Below are 17,178 nucleotides of genomic sequence, written 5' to 3'. Positions count from 1 at the left end.
TCTTGCAGGCGCTGCTGGATACAGCCTGCAAGGGCTCAGCAGTTAATCACTGGTTCAGAGAAACACAACGCAGTCATAAAGGCTGAATTTTAAATGCTCCCTTCTCCAGCTTGGACAGTGACAAATGAAGGACTGTAGAAAAGCAGGTGTGGCTCTTGAGGAAGTCCTTTTAATTGCCTTGAGGAAGGCAATTAAAACTGGGAAAGCAGCTGGTAAGTGTGCAGATGTGACAGCTACAGCTTAAAAAATTAATACAAAGGAGGAAGATGGATGAACGAACGGTGTAGAAGCTGAGGGACCATGCCATGGCAGATAAGGTGCCTGGCTGTGTGGGACGGTGCAGGGGTCAGCCCAAGAAAGCTGCGACAGCCTGGGGCTGTCGTCGTTCTCAAGGTCTGCCCTTGGATGGGCTTGGAGCAAAGCCCCTGATGAAAGACCCCACAGCCCACAGGAGGTGCTGCCCCATGAGCCCCACAGCATCCCCCAGTGTGACAGCCAGAGCTGATGGCAAGGACAGCTCTGGGTGATTTCCTGGGTGCCCTGTGATGGGAAGGGTGAGGGCTGCTTTTAGTGCTGGTTGTTTCTGAGTCAGCTCAGTGGAAACTAGGGCTGCCCAAAGCCAACCAGAATGGGTGGTTCTTGTGGTTTCCAGCACGTCTGTGGTCCCCACTGCTTGCTGTTCTGGACTTTTGTCCTATTGAAAAAAACATACAATAATTCAGATATGATCCAAATTAGGAAAGATTCATAAGTTACCATTGGGATTATCACTAGGGAGTTCTCAACAATTGCATAGATAGTGTCACCAAAATAAAATACATGTAACATTTAAAGGATTTCGTATGTCTGTGCAGCAAAGTGTCAGCCTCACAGCTCCCCCGTTGCTGAGAGGGGCACGTGGCAGCAGTTGCTCCTTGCTTCCCCACCTCCCTCCTGCAATCTGTTATGTCTGCAGACTGCTGCCTTGTGCAGACATCTGGGATGCATCACGCGCCTTCTCCTCCTGGAGAGATGATTTTTTTGGACACAAAGTAAGCGCAGAGGCGCTTCGCATCCTCTGGAAGGGAACATACAGCAAGTTGCTGCACGTACAGTGGGAAATGGGAGAAGGGAGGGAGGAGGTTTTGTTGCAAGGCGAACGTGAGAGCTTTGTGTCGTTCAGAACTTTCCTGAGTGGAAACCTCCTGTGCACATGGGAAGGGGGAAGGCCGGTGATGGGCTAAGATAAGCAGTTTTTCCTTGTGTTTTTTTTTAGGGGGGCAGCCTGAGCAGAGAGGATACTGCCAGCAGTGTGAGGATGTTCGCTGCTTTCAGGCGGGGGCTGGTTCCCAGCTGTGCCAAAGCACAGCAGGTGGTGCTGTGGGCCACGGGATGGCCAGAGCGAGGGCCCAGGCAGGAGAGGCTTTGCTGGCAGCACTCCTGCCATTTGGGACCCTTCCAGACCCTCCCATAGAACCACAGAATCATTAAGTCTATAAAAGGCCTCTAAGATAGTCTAGCCCAGCTCCATCCCGCCATGCCTACTAATCGTGCTCCTCAGAGCCACATCTCCACAATTCTTGAACACCTCCAGGGACGGTGACACCACCACCTCCTTGTGCAGCTCATTCCAGTGCCCAACCACTCAGAAATTTTTCCTAATATTCAACACAGTGGAAGCTTTGTAAAACTATTTGTGTGGGAACTGCCGAGTCACGGCCTGAACCTCTGATGGATCACCTGAGGTGAGCCATGAGTCAGCCAGAGGAGCACAGTGAAGGCAATTCACCTGTGCTGCAGGAAGGGGTGGAGCCTGGCTGCACCCCTCCTAGACCCATTTAAGAGCTGGCTGCCAGTGGGGATGGATCTTGTCTGGAGATCTGCTCTGCTGGTGTTTTGTGTGTGAGCCCAGGAGAGGGGTAAGCTTTCTATTTATTCTTTTTTGTTGTCATAGTCTGCTTTGCCTAACTCTTGTTTGTTCTGTGGTTATACCATCCTAATATTCTTTGATTATACACTATTATTTGCCATCCTGTATGGCTTTAGTTTTTGGTTTATTTTTCTTGCCTTTGCCATCAAAAATAAGAAGGGTTTTCATTTTATATTCAAACACTTCCTTGCACACTGTGATTTGGTGAAACTGTTATCTGCTGTGTGGCTCTGGAGCATGAGAAATACGGGTGCTGCATGTTAGATTATGGCTGATAATAAAAAAGTAATGGGAGTGCATTCTGCCTCTAAGGAGGAGCAATAAATACATCAGCTAGCTGAGGTGCGAGAGCTCTTGAGCTTCCTTGTAATGAACAAATAATAAATCTCTAGGGCCCACTGGAGACTACTTAAAAATAAAACACCACAGTTGGAAGAAAAATATCTTTCTTCTGAAGTAGGTGAAGAAAAGAAGATTATGGAAAACGAAAGCTGAGTGTACTAGGGCAGCCCCTGAGGCTGAGAATGGAGGGAGGCTGGGTGGAGGTGGTAACAGCACACGCCTGGGTCATCTGTAGGCTGGAGAGGGAGATTGGCCTGAAATCAAGGTAACAGGGCAGGCAGGTGCAAGAAAGACTGCACAATCCTGCGAGACCCTCAGTGCTCCATCATCTCTGCCTGCTGTTCCAGCACCAGTGCCCTGCCCAGGAACTCAGGGGCTTTCTGGATCTTCCCTTGCCTGCATGGGACAGCCCTGGCTATGTGGAGATGGGAGCTCCTGGCTCCCTTTGTCAAGCTGGAGATGTTGCGTGGGCTGCATGTGAAGCATACAAGCAGATGAAGTTGAGGTCTCAACCATCAGCTTCTTGCAGTATTGAGTAAAACGTCTCACTGTTCCTTTTGAAGAAGAGGGAAAATTGTACCACTTTGCTTAGATTAAAAATGAAAAAATGCAGCTATTTTGCTGAGAAGCTGTGCCAGAGCCATGCCTCAGCTCAGGGTCATGGCTGGCCTGATGACAAGCATCTGAAAGTCATCATAAGCTCGTGTCCAGTGGAAGCATGGGGAGTTGTGGCAGCTAGATCCTGAATAAGGATTTTCTGGCAAGTTCACATTGGGAACAAGCCAGAGGCAAGCACTAAACTGGACGCAGGAGAGCTTCTCCCTGCATGGCCTCCCTGTGCTGGGCCAGTGGCTGGGGCCTGCTGGAGAGCAGCAGGAGGAGGATGGAGCACAGCTGAGGCAGCAAGGAGCTGGTCCCATGGCTGCAGGGGAGGCTTCCCAAATGCTAAGCTCAGCAGTGTCCCAGCCTGTCTAAGGGTTACTCCCCTCCAGAAGGACAGGCTTCTTCCTAGAGCACAGACATGTACGTGCTGGTTGATTTATTTACTGTGCTTGTTTTTTCAAATAGCTGCCAGCATAGGGTTAGGTCTTCTGTGCTTATCGGGATGAGAGATGAGAAAAGAGACTTAAAAAAATGTGCTTGGGATTTCCTGCTCCCAGTCCCCATTTGTCACTCCTGCGACAGCAGGGCTAAAAATACCCTGTTCAGCACGAGGACTTGGAGGCTGGAAGGAAGCCGCTCATCAGCACGAGCTCTGCCCTCCCAGCACAAAGCCAGTGGTATTTCTGGAAGCGTTTTTCTCAGCATTTAGCTGGGGCCTTGCTCAGTGCTGGAAGACAAATGAGAGCCGGGGCTTTAGTTGAGGTTTGAGGACTCCTTTCTGAGCCCTCAAAGTGCAGAGATGTTGGGCAAGAAAGCACAGAAAACAGGAGCGGCAGCCAAAAGGACAGAAGAACAGACAAGATGAACAGCAAAGGAAAACTTCCACCCAGCATTTTTTTAAAGTCGCCGATCTGGAGTGGCATGGTTGGAAGGGAAGTGCTGACAGGAGCTCCTTTTCTTCTCTGGGGTCTTTAAATGAACAGGGATAGTGAAAAGAAAAAGTAATGAAAAAGGGAGGAATAGGCTCTGTAGGAGTAGGATGACATTCTAAGCAGAAAGGGTGAGAAAAGGAGCGAAGGATGTCTCATGTCAAGTAACACATAGGAAAAGAAAACAACCAGAAGGAGGAAAAGTGCCAGAATAGAGCAGGAGAGGTGGGATTCTGACAGAGAAGGACATCGTAGAAAATAAACCAAGAAGAAAAGTCGGACATTATAGAAACAGTTGAGGAGCCAATGGAAAAGAGCAACAGTGGGGAGGAGAACCTTCAAAATACCACCTGACAAGTTATCAGCAGAGATAGGGGGACTTTGCAGCACTTCTCCAGCCATGTACTGTTCCCCCTTCCCACTGGGGCTCTCAAGTGCAGCCAATTTCCTCCCTCACACTCTCACAGCCCCCCAGGGAAGCAGACACAGCACTCACCTGGTTTTTCTGAGACCGACAATTTGTAACACAAGGTTTCAAAAATGAGGGAGAGGATGGCGTGTCAAATGGAAGCAGTCTTCTCTAAAATGGAAAGCGCTTTCTCTAAAAGCCACTGATGGGTACAAGAAATCCACTTAAAACATATAACCAAATGTTATTTAATATCTTAAAAAGTAACACAATCCAAAATGGATATTTCACACAACACTACATAAACAACATGAACACAATATTACCATATGGAGGGACTTTCAAATATAGACTTACAAAAATCCCTGTCCTTTTTTCCTTTAAATTATTATACTAAGCATGACAAGTTATCATCATTTACAATATGGTACACTGACACAATAAAAACCATGTTACAAATGTGCTGTTATAAATCAGTAACGTTAGGGAAGACATTTCATGAACCGTAATTATTTCATATGAAATACTATACAATATAAACAGAACATCCATCTTGGATGACCTTTACAGCAACCAGAGACCAAGTAATTTTTAATTTTTTTTCTTTTTTTTTCTTTTTTTTCTTTTTTTTTTTTTTTTTCAGTGCAAACACATTTATACAAGGCAGTCTTGGCTGCAAAACTCCCTTCTAACATACAGTAAGTCCCACTTGCATTTATTAACTCAGACCTAATGCAACAGCCACATTCAGTCACTCACAGGAAATTACCTGCAGAATTACCATCCCTTTCAGCACACTTCTCCTCCACACACCGAGGTAACCCCTATGCCAGCTCTCCCCACAGCCGGGCACAGGGCTGCTGCCCTCCACCAGGGATCTCTTCCAGCTGCAGGTGTGTGCGTGCGGCCTTCTGCTCCTTTATTGTCTTGGGGGAAGGAACACGGAAATCCTCAGCTCAGAACTGAGCTTCAATGGAGTTAGCAAGCAATTCCGCTCTCTGCGAGAGGGGGGAAGCGGGGAGTGACTGCCAGATTTACACCATGGGGCTGCAACCAACGCTCGGAGCCGCTATGAGAAGTGCGAGTCCCGGATTCTTCTAGCACCAGCCTGGCTTTAGTTGGGTCCTGCGTGCCATGCAGCTCTCTGATGCAGTATCCACGTACTTTACTTACGTTGGGGGGGAACGCTTTAGATATATACTTTGTTTTCTTTTAAAGAATTATGTAAAAAATAGAACTTTTCTCTCTTAATACTGTACAGCTTTCTTCAGAAGAGCAAAGAGAATTGTAAACTGTGCGGGTGACACCAGATCAGGAGTGCTATTTGCTTCCTCAGCACCACTTGAACAACTGTGTTTAGGAAAAGCTCTGGGAAATGTATTCGAAAAACACATTTTTAATTAAAAATCCTGTTCCTAGACCCTCTGCTGGCAGTACTTGTGTGATTGGAACTGTTTGGCACTGCTCGTCTGAGAGTCCCCGCAGGACCACACAGTAGCCCCTCTCTTAAACCGACCGTGTGAAAACTTCAAACTATCAACACTTTGGTTAACTGAGAAATTTTACTTGAATGACTTTTGAAGAGAAAGAAGGAAACCAGGTAATAATTTTGTCCAGAGATTTCAGCCTTTTGTTTTTTTGTTTTTTTCCAGCATGCCCTGACACAAGATGGGGACGGTGCCACCCACCTGCCTGCCCTGGCTGAACCACACGGAGGGCTCCAGGGCCAGAGAGCGTGATCTGGGTGCAAAGCATGACCTTGGCTTCCTCATTCTCTGCTGTAAGAATGACTGCTCTGGCAAGCACTAGGCTGTGGTTTTCATTACAATATTTCTTTCCTGATATGTTTTAAAGTTAAGCAAGCATCGCTGCTTGTTTTACAGATGTTTTACAATGATGCAGAGTCAAATGGACCTCTTACGATTTTTAACTGAACTATTTTAACAGCTAAATTAGCTCTGCTGATGACCGTATATTAACCTGCACTGCGATAATGGCACTAGGTTTGCTGAAAGAGGTGTTCAAAAATCGGGGCTTGTATATAAATATGATCTGCTTAAGTTCAGCCGCCACTTTCTTCCTTTGGTTTTTGGAAAATCTTTCTTCCCTTCTGAAAGGTGGCTTGTTGCAACTGGCTACTTCCAAGGCCGGCTTCATTTTTCTTGGGAACTTGGCCATGTTCTTTGAACAATAGGCACATACCTCAAGCAGGGTCCCTAATGCTGCTCCCAGCAAAGTCAATTAAGAGCTGCTGCTCATTTCTACAAGAGTGAGTGGTTCTGACGTACACGCTCCAGAAACCAGAGCACATATTGCTGTTCTAACTCTTGCCAGTTCCGAGAAACCATGACCTGACCTGTTGGCAAAAGGAGGCAGAATAGGGCCCAGCATATTTGCAGGCTGCCAAGAAAATACCCGGAGCGTCTTCCCCTACAACCCCACACCCTCAATCGTATTTCACAGACTGTAGATGTTCCTAATTTGCTCAGTTACATACACATTTTCAAGTTCTACCAGGCAGAAATTGTAGCAGTAACTGGGGAGAGGATGGGAGGGTTCAGCCTCCCTTTTCACTGTTATCCAAATTATGCAGCCTTGTCAAAGTCTTACATGACTCATCTGAAAGACAGATTTTTAATATTGTAAAAGGAAATCGTGGCAATGGAAACACGATGACTTCATACGCAAGCATTGACACACAAGAGAACGCCATGAGCTAATGCTTCAAAGTTTTTAACCTTGCTTTGTACAATACGCTTTTATGTTGCTGCATTTCATCAAATTCATGGAGGTAGTTATATGTGTAAAAAAAATTACCATAAAAGTAACATGTTGTATTATAATAATACATATCAAGTGTGCAAAATGCCGACAGATTTGTGTTGACCCTTTACAGTTGAACACAACACAGATTCAACCTAATCTAACTCTGTAAACCTTTAAATCGATACATTAGAAGAATGATAGATAAGCAACCACGTAATACAAGGCTATGATTTCATCAAAGGATTAGGGTGACATAAAGCACTCAAGCTCCACTCTCGTGGTTTTGTTACCAGAACCTCAAGATGGAATTTCTTTATATTCCATTGTTGATTTTAAAGAAAAAAGACAGAAAAAAGGAAAAAAAAAGGAAAAAAAAAAAAAAAAAGTAATTCAAGATTAAAACGTTTCTATTTGAAACTTCTGTTTACATTCCATATTCCAAGAGTCACATTAATATTGGTACAATGCCACGTCAACATTAATATGACATTTATGTTGTCTGCTGGTCTCTGGGAACTTTAGGAAACTACATACTACACAGTTTGTAGGTATGTACTGCCATATTTTGTTGGAACTATGTCTTCTGTACAACCAGCTGCCTGCATAAGTTCTGATTACTTTATGACAAACACTTCTCCAGAAGATAAAATTTGCTCTTGCTCCTCACATTCTAATACTGCCATTTGTACTTCAGATCATCGGCTGTAATTATTATTATTTTTTTTTAAGTTTTGACATTTTTATTTACTGAATGGATACATACTACTGATATCAGAGCTTGCCTCAGAAAACAAAATCACAGTCAGCTACTGCACAGTATATGACAGCTCCCCACAAAATCTCTGACTCTACAGTTTGCATGGAGTAAGCACGGCTGGAGTTACATATTGAATAGTAAGATGCGTCATGCAAAGCGCTATATGGTCATTAGAGCACATCTTGGAAGGTATGATAAGGCAGAAGGCTAAAGGCCAAGTGACTTTGATAACCAACCAAAAGCACAATAATTTCCTTCATGTGCACCAAAAGGTCTTATTGCTCCTGTGAAATGGAATTTGTACACTGAAACCAAGGAAAGCAGACCTGTGCATTTACTGGGTACTGGAGATGTTCTTACAGAATTAGAAACTGGTCGCATCCAGTTAGCAAGCCGGCTGGTAAGAAAATGAACTCATATCCAACTGCATAACATAAGGCTGAACCTTCAGTGAAGACTTCTGATGAGAATATAGAACACGAGTGAAGCTCAAATGACTCTGCGTACAGAGTAATGCATGTCACCAGAACCTGATGAAAAGACTGGTTCTTAGTATGTACAGTTGGTTTTAATACCTGTGTACTACAGGAGCTAGACAGTGGAAATGTCTCTCTTCTATTCAACAGTTTGGACTGCTGAACGATTTCATATCTTTGTTATTCTTCCACCAATTTGTCTGTTCTGACAGAAAACGAAGACAGAATTAATTCTGAAGTCAGTTTGTTGCACTACCAGGTTGTATGAGGAACAGAGCAGAATGTGACCCTACACCTCAAAATTATTTTTGAAGTTCAACTATCCCTAGAAGTTACTCTGCAGTAATTAGCATGGCACAAATTACTCCAGAGTAACAGTTTTGGGGAGAGCAATTAGGATAAACCATACTTACAGAATTCAGTTTTCTACTGCCCACCATACGGACACATTTAATTTCTAGAAACTAAACATGTCCATAAAATGCTAAATTGCAAATAACATCCACTGAATAAAAAGGCCAGAAGTTTATAATTCTCTAAATTTTGTTCTCTGATAATAACTACACTGTATGCTATTTTTTAATAGCCTAATTTAGGCACTCTATTTAATAAGCTACATAAAATAGATTTATGTCCTTCCACTAGAAAGAAATCAGTTCTTCAGGCCATACTTGTCATTTATATCATAAAGAATATTTGTGTTCAAAGAAATCAGATTTTTTTCTGGTTCCTGCGTTAATGGCAAGATGCAATACCAGAAGTGACACGAAAATCAGATTATCTTTTTAAAACACTCTACGTAAACTGAAGATATTTCCTATATTTTGTGTCACTCCGCGCCGCAGCTCTGCAACAGTTATAACTTTCCCTTCCCTCCCCATTCCCCCCTCTACGCAAAGGCCTACCACCCCATTTGTGACCGCGGAAGGTCATGCAGCGAGCTTCAGTACACGAGCATCTCTCATACTTCTGAAACACAAAAGGGAAAGCCGTCTCCCTCCCCACCCTCCACAATCTAAAAAAAGAACCTCTTCTTATTCACTTCAACAGGTATTTGCAAAATTGTCGCCAAAACGCACAGTGGAAATGACTGATGGGTACCGATAATTCGCAGACAGAGCCGAGGTCATCACTCGTCACGTTTGGCATCATTTTTCCTCGCGGTGATCCTGGCTGGTCACTGTCAGCACTGGCTCAATTTTTGAAGGAAACCAACTCTGCAGCAGAGTTTAGCTTCTGACCAGGGGCATCACACATCTGTGGCATTTTTTTTTAAATGAAGTTGGCAACTGCATGGACATTGAAAATGCAGATTACACTTACAGTGTCTAGACTTTCATATATGTGCTCAGTTACAATTAAGTGAAGCAAAAAGTGTACATATTATCCCTACTGCTATTCTGTTGCTACAGAGCCGCAAATGTGAAAAGCAATACCTCGAAAGAAAGATTTATTTGTTGCCCCTAGTCTACATAGCAGCACAGTTTAAGTAAACACTAAAACTGTGGTTGAGATGCTTTTTTTTTTTTTTTTTTTTTTTTTTCTCCAAAGATGTAAACATCAGTCCCAGTGTCGTAAACTTTGCTGTATGGGATAAGACAGAAATTCTGAGGCAGGCTGACTATCAGACACTAGTGACAGAAGCTTGCAGGCAGTTAGCTGGTTTCTGCAGTTTCTCAGCTTCGCTTGTCGGCGGGTCTGCGGTGGCTCGGAAGCTGAACGCTGGGCCTGCACCGCCGTGTGCTGGGCTCAGAGCAGGGTTCTGACGTCTGTTGCTTTCAACAATGCTCGAAGTGTTGGATGCCAGGCTCTCCCGAGTACTAGAACGGAAAAGAAATATATATACGCACTCACATAAGACATGCCGATATATCTATCGACCAGGCAGGAAAGGAGAATAGAGTGTTTTATAATAGGCTTCCTGTGTTTGTATGCAATGTCACATCAATAAACCATCTCATTTTGACAGCTCACATATGTTCCTCCAGAACGGGTTCCAGCAGAACTCAGCAGTAGCCGTGCTGTAATACAGGGACAGCACTAAGCAGAGCCGGAGCTGTCACACAGGGTCTGTAAACCAAACCACTGTCAAGTATCTGGATTTTCACTCAAGAACGTACCTTCTATTTTATTTTGTGGAACATAGTTTTCTTCCCTGGCTTGTCCGTTTTTGCACAAAGTAACTTCCATCAAATCAGCTCTGTGAATATGTACAGCTAGGAGAGTAACTGTGCAGCACAACTTGCTTTGTCACTCAGACAACGGACCGAGTTCCTGTAGTTCTAACAAATCCTTTGTCCATGGGAGTGACAGCACACTTAGCACTTTCAAAGACTACACAATACATCTCACCAAGAATGCAGAAGAGTCTATATTTTAGCCCACAGCTTCAAAAAACTCATCCATATGCTAAAGCTAGATTTCGGCACTACCACTCTTTTTGTTCTCTTTCTACTCTTAATCTCTAAATCATGTTTTTCCATGCAGAAAGAGATTTGGTTTTCAAACCAAGGCATGTGGATCCTGGTTATGTATAGCCCCACTTCTTTGCAAAATGACATCACGACTTGCCAAGGACGTTTCCTGAGTCCATTTAGAGTACTGCTGGGTGTTAAATGGGCACTACAGCCGAAGGTACTGAGGACAGAGGGAGGAATGTGTCAGTGCGTGACACAAGGGGAAAAAGAAATGTCTTGTTTAGCTGTAGTAATAAATTCAGCTGTAAGTCATCTTAAACTGACAACTAAAATGATGCTTTTAGAGAAGCTCTTGTAGATCTTTTAAAATCAATCAAAATGGCACTGATCATCTGCCAATTCCTCCCTTGTTGTAAGCAGTTCCAAACAGCTACGACGGGTGACACATGCACTGAGCTGCAGTGACGCAGGCTGTGCTTCTGGTCTTTGATTCCTCTCTTTCTGCTTACAAACAAGAAGAGATGCAACCTTTGCTTTCTGAAGATCATTCAGTACTGTATCCTTCTTAAAGGGACCACCAATTTCACATTTTCAAGCAATTTCAATTCCAGTGATACAAACTGACCATTACGACATCTACAGGTAACGACTGCAGTGAGTTCTGTATGCAGAGTAATGCCAAAATTAGCTCCTTCCTTAGGTGACAAAAGAACAGCAGTATTATATAAGCCCTAAAAATAAAGCAATAAAATGAATGCGGTGAGCTAACGGATACCATATACCACCTGTGTAAATGCAATGAACAAAATACTGAGAGGCTGTCTTCCAGACAGTGATGTTTTGATGAATTTCATTCACAAAACACTTTTGAAGTCAAATGACCATTGCAAATCACGTGAAGTACCCACCTCTCATTAAATAGCCTTTTTCTTTCAGTGTAGAACTGCTAACTCTGATTCCCCAGGCAACACTGCGTGACCAAACAGCACCACAGCCCAGCAGACACAACCCCAGAGGCGCACATCAGCAGAGGCCCAGAGTATACTTGAGAGATATCACCAGATACAGGTCCTGGTTTTATCCTCTTCCCAAGGCATCTGCTAATGGATGCTGTCACAGCTAGGTGAATCTTACCAGACGGATGCTGGACAGTGGTTTTACATTTCCTGGAGAAGGGCTGTGGAGTACATTTTTTGTTAAAAGGTAGGCAAGTAATAACAGAAAGCTAAATATAGCCAGAGAGTCCAAATCAACCTCATCTTCATTTGTTTTTATAGAGTTATATTGAGGAGTGACCAGAAGAGAGCAAAAGCATCCAATTTAATCATCTTGATGCAAAACTCATGACTTGGATATTTAAAAGCCTTTGAAATATCCAGACTTACACTGGCCTTACAAAACAAATACACAGAAAAAAAAGTGCCTACGGAATGTGTTTTGTTTTGTTTTTTTTTAATGTAAAAGCTTACTTTCTGTGGCCTTGCAAAAAGAAAAGAATCATAATTAATAAAATTAAAACACACTGTGTAGAACATGATCATTATTAAAAGCTGCTAATCTGTTTCCCTTTTAATCTTAACATTACTGAATCCAGTAAGCTCACAACGTTCTGTTCTCTTCAATCTAAGTTCAGGTTGAACTTCAACAGAGATTTTAGCCTTTCTGTAAATAATTAGGGAAGAAAATGTCTGACTTTGCACTAACCAGAAAAGCAAGCTTATATTCAGTTAGCATGCATCTAGCAAAACTAAGAACTAATTTTTATCCAGTCAATATCTTGTCCTGGAGATGAAACACATTGAGCAGAGTAGGATAGGCTGGGCAAGCAGTACCGAACATTATATACTCCCCTGCAAAAACCGACTGCCAGTCAGAACTATAGAACTTCAACTTAAAGAGATTACATTTTAAAATAAACAGCACAAATAGCCTCATACAGCAGCTGTATGTGAGAAAGATGCCAAGCATCTACAGAGCAGTAACAACAGCAAAATCAGAATCTTCTTGAATTCCCTTCTTAAAGTTAGATTCACTGCAAACGTGGTCATTTTACTCAAATTACTTAAATTACTATTATTTTTTTTTTACTTAGGAAATAATCATACATATGTTAGAAATCTGCTCCGGTACTTTGATGTTTGCTGCGTGCTGCAGCAGGCCCAGCAATTCCTGCCTTGTCACTAACATCAAGCAGGAGTAACCATCAAATCCAAAGGAATTTATTTCAGAATGACATGACTTTAACTGAAAGGGAAAATTAGTCCTGTGTGTAGAAGCAGGAAACCCTTCATGTGCCTTTCTGTGAGCTTTTGCAGTAGATTATTAAGACTATATAATTTTGAGGATTAAGAACACTTTTTAAGTTAAAAGAAAACAATTTTCTTTCCTCTAATACAAATCCAGTCTTGGAGGTTTTATTTTTAAACACAGGCATTAATAATTTACACCTAAGTAAGACACTATAGGAGAACAAGCATTGTAAATTATTTCTGTGGTTTCAGAGTCATTGTTCTGAACTCTGATGGGTTGCTATCCAGGGCAAACAAAACCAGACAAGCTCCATTCCAGCAGGGACCTAGGATAGCTAAAGTCCAGAGGGAGAAAGAAGAAGGCTTGAGTGAAGGATTCTTAACCTGGAAATGAGATTATCAGAACTTCAGAGTAGGAAACACACCAGGAATTCTCTCCTCACTAAGCCTGTAAGGGTCCAGTTGCACCAAGACTTCTGTAATATCTGCAATCCCTGGGATGGAAATGACTAATCCTTGCTACCACACACAAACGTGGGCTCTTTTCCCAAGCTTCCTAGGCAAGACATCTCTCTCTTTGCTGGTGCAGTACTGGGTCATTTCTGAAGGTAAAATATCTTGAGCCCTTTCAGCAGTGTGGAGGAAACAGCTGTTCCAGACTCATTGGCAATAGACACACTTCCAAAATTTTTGAAGAAAACAAACAAAAAAAGCCAAAACCCAGACTAAACTTCTTTTTTTTTTTTTTCTGGCCTGAGCCAAAGATTATGGCATCTAGTCATGTCTAGTCTTCCAATTAGTCTTGATGAGAAAAAGAAGGGGCAAGTATGCAGGAGCTCATCCCTGCTACTCTAAATGCAAACGTAAGTTTAAAACAGAGAAAAAAAAAAGAAGATACAGGGAGGTCTTTCAGCCAAATAAGATAATACAGAGTTAGTACCAGTGGTTGCTTACAGTATGGGAGAAAACCATACATCTCAATATCAGATTCCAGAGCTGTGGAAAACACTGTCTTAGAACACGTACATTTGTTTAATATGGCTCTACATTCTGTTACCAATACACATAAATAACTAAAAATTGAACTTTCTAGACTGGAAAGATGCAATTAATGTGACAGTCCTACCGTGGAGAGTTGAACCCGCTGTCCACAGTAATGCTGCTGCTGTCCATGCTGTCTAGGCGGGCTGAGTGGGTGGCTCTCTGGTTGTTGCTATTTTCTGTTTCTTTTGGGGTGAGAAGAGTGAGATTCTTCTCAAACTTTCTTTGCAGATCTCTCTCTTTTTCCCTCTCCAGGAGCCACTGCATTGTGCCAACATCATCCCTGTTCTTCTCTTCCTCGGCATTTTTGTTGGTTCCTTCCTCTGAGTCGTCATCATCAGATACGTTGTAGTAGTCAAACGAGGCCTCCTGGTTCCCAGCTGTCTCTTGCTGTCTCTGTGAGACAGGCATGACTTGTGTGACTGAGGTTACTATCGCTTGTTCAAGTTTCTCACATCTGACTGGTAACGTGTCAGAAGGGGTCTTTTGATGGGGCTTTAGCAGGGGCGTGCTAGACTTATGGAAACTATTCACAGAAAGAGTGTTGTGCAGAGGTTTGAAGAGTGTATCCTTGCTAAATATTTCTTTCCTTTTATCAAGGCTGCTTGATTCAGCACTGTGGTGTTGAACCAGCCGTCCGTTTGCAATCACCTCTGGAGTCTGGCCTACAACTGCTGAACCACTGCTTGGGCCTTTTGGGGACTCCTCTTTGTGCACCCCAGGCTCCCTGGGAACATGCTGAGACTGTCTTTCTGAGGGAGCCATTTTTTTGAGCCCATCTGTCCCTGTCAGCGTGTCATGATCCTCTTTGTTCTTTCCCAGTGGTGACGGAGCAGTAAGCACAGTCTCACTGGACGTGTTGCACTGGAAATAGTCATCGACTGCAGATTTTGTTGTGCAGGAGTTGAGCTCACTATACGATGGCAAATTCTCCGTAGGCTTTTGTTCCAACAGACTACAGGAACTGGGGGTTTCTACACTGCCGCTAGCTATTTCAGGGATGCAAGTCTCTTTGTAGCCTGCAGATGAAATCAGAGCCCTTTGATGACTGAGCGACTGAGATGGCCTTAAAGTACTATCATCAATGTAAGTTTGGCTAGTTGTTTGGTCATCTGGGCTACAGCCTTCACCCATGTCTTCAGGAGTGCCTAAAGTAGCTGAGCCCAGAGGTCCCTTGGAGTTATCCATGGATCTAGACCTTTCTTTAGCCTTACTAGACCGCTCGTTCCTCGATCGTCTATCCTGTGTATGGCTGTGGCTCCGATGGACCTTAGAGTGGGAGCTTCCCCTGGAAGGTTCAGGAAAAGGCATTTCAGTTCTTCTTTTGGCCAGCTCACCGGACACATCCCATTCTGGTGTCATGGGAAAGTGAGATTCAATCATGCTAGGGTTGCTGTGCATTATAAAATTATCTCCCTTGTGTTCTATTATGAAACAGCCTTCCCGTGGGGATCGAGTCAAGGGATCATAGAACTCATACTCTCTTTCTGCAGGTATATCCAAATGAGAGCCATCTGATGGATCTCCTTTGGATACCCGAGTCTTGCTGTGGGACCTCGATTTCCCATGAGACTTTCTGTGATTCCTACTTTTTTTACTTCGTCCACTGTGGTGAGCTGAAGATCCCGCTTTGCTTCGTTGAGCTTTTTCTTCTTCAAGTTTCTTCATTAGTGCAGTGTGTCTCATGACATTTTCCACAGTCAAATCTGGGTTAATGCGCCTGATAATCTCCATCTCTACCTCTCTAGGTATAGTGGTAGGGGTGTCCTCGTCCCTCAGTGGCCACTCCTCTGGAGGAAACTGGGCAGAAAAATTTGCCAACTGTTTTGTCTTGTCCTTCTTAAAACTTAAGCGGAATAATTTGAGTCCAAATTTCTTAGACTGTTTTTCTACATCCTTAGGCTTTGTGAGCGTCTCTGCCTTGTAAGAAAAATTGACAGTACTTTTACTTTTCTCAGTGGGTGGGACCTGGCATAATGAAGGAGGACAATATGAGTCTTTACAGTCCTTGGCTGACTTCCTCTGTAGGGTAGATGCATGCATGCTGTGCATGTCTTCTCTGCAACAATGGCAGGAGTCGCAGTGGTTTTTGGGTAGTGTTCGATCCCTGACGCATCCCGAGGTGGAGGGAGTGATAGTCCCTTGTTGTGGAGAGGTACATTGAGACCTGTCAGGTATCCTCTCATCCAAATGGTACCATTTACTGTTAGTTCTTATGAGAGATGGTGTTATAAAGTAAGTCTGCGGGGTTACAATGAAATAACCATCTGGAGTTGGGTATATTTTCCTCTCCCGTACAAGCATATTCAACGTATGTCGAAGGATTTCTGGACTGGGTGTTGGAACCCCTAGAAACGACAGCAAACACATATCAGGGAGTATGTAAACAATGTAGTACTCTGGCTCCGTCCCTCCCCTACATAATACTGTTTTTCTAATATGCAAGCTGGAATATGCTGAACAAACAACTCCAAAGTACTTTGTTAGGCATTCTCTTGTCTGTTTGTTTTTTCACTTATCTCCTACACTTCAAACATATGAATTATTAAGAGAAAGGAGGCCATTAATGGAGTGCAAAAAAAGAAGGAAGAGAGAACTTCTAGTCACTTCCATCGCGTAGGTGACCCTAAACTACAGGATAAAATCACTGGAAAGCAAAGGGTATTAGAAGGAATATTTCACTTTTCTTCTTCTTCCAATCAAATACCTTTATCCCATGTCACCAGAACTACTTATAACAATGTACAGTCTCATATAAAATAGTGGTTATTTGTTCATTTAGATGCCTAAGTAGTTTTCCTACAGAAGAATACCACAAAGGAAAAAAAAAAAAAGGATTCCCCAAAATTGCCCCCCATCACAGTCTTGATTGAACTGGTTTGCTCTCCCATTAAAACATGTCTCAACTAAAACAGCTGCTCCAAAATACATGTTTTGAATGATACAGTTCAAGTTACCCAAAGACACATTTCCACTATGCTGGAATGTACAGATCTAGCTCCTAAGAATTTGCTTCTGTCTTTCATATGCAATGTGAAGGATGCTTACTTAAGTAAATATATCACATACCAAGAGACGGTGAAGCACGTCAGCCATGCATCAGTGCCACACCAGCGGCATAGGAAACGTGGCACTGTGAACCCAGTCCTTCCCACTACCAGTACTCCTGCTGAGTTCAGTGGTGCAGCAGCAAGTCTTTAATAATTTATTAGATAAAATACCAAGTTAGCATGCTGTGCACAGGAGTAAGTTCCATGTAGAGCTAAGGGAACAAGAGTCT

The 17,178-nt window shown here is 43.1% G+C and overlaps 1 protein-coding gene across 10 annotated transcripts in view; it reads right to left on the bottom strand.

The window, feature by feature from the left end:
* Nucleotides 1–5,820: 5,820 nt before the first annotated feature.
* Nucleotides 5,821–17,178, bottom strand: part of STOX2 (storkhead box 2) — a 126,690-nt gene continuing 115,332 nt past the window's right edge. For all 10 annotated transcript variants that reach the window (XM_052682614.1, XM_052682618.1, XM_052682622.1 and 7 more), the window contains 2 exons: nucleotides 13,984–16,246; nucleotides 5,821–10,011 (listed from right to left, as the gene is read on the bottom strand). In XM_052682614.1, coding sequence (XP_052538574.1) covers nucleotides 9,816–10,011; nucleotides 13,984–16,246 — 2,459 coding nt within the window. In that variant the 3' untranslated portion in view covers nucleotides 5,821–9,815. The remainder of the gene's footprint in view (nucleotides 10,012–13,983; nucleotides 16,247–17,178) is intronic.

The sequence above is a fragment of the Tympanuchus pallidicinctus genome, unplaced genomic scaffold, assembly GCF_026119805.1.
Source record: "Tympanuchus pallidicinctus isolate F22 unplaced genomic scaffold, pur_lepc_1.0 scaffold2, whole genome shotgun sequence".
In the NCBI taxonomy this organism is placed as follows: Eukaryota; Metazoa; Chordata; class Aves; order Galliformes; family Phasianidae; genus Tympanuchus; species Tympanuchus pallidicinctus.
This window is presented reverse-complemented; position numbering and strand designations above follow the sequence as displayed.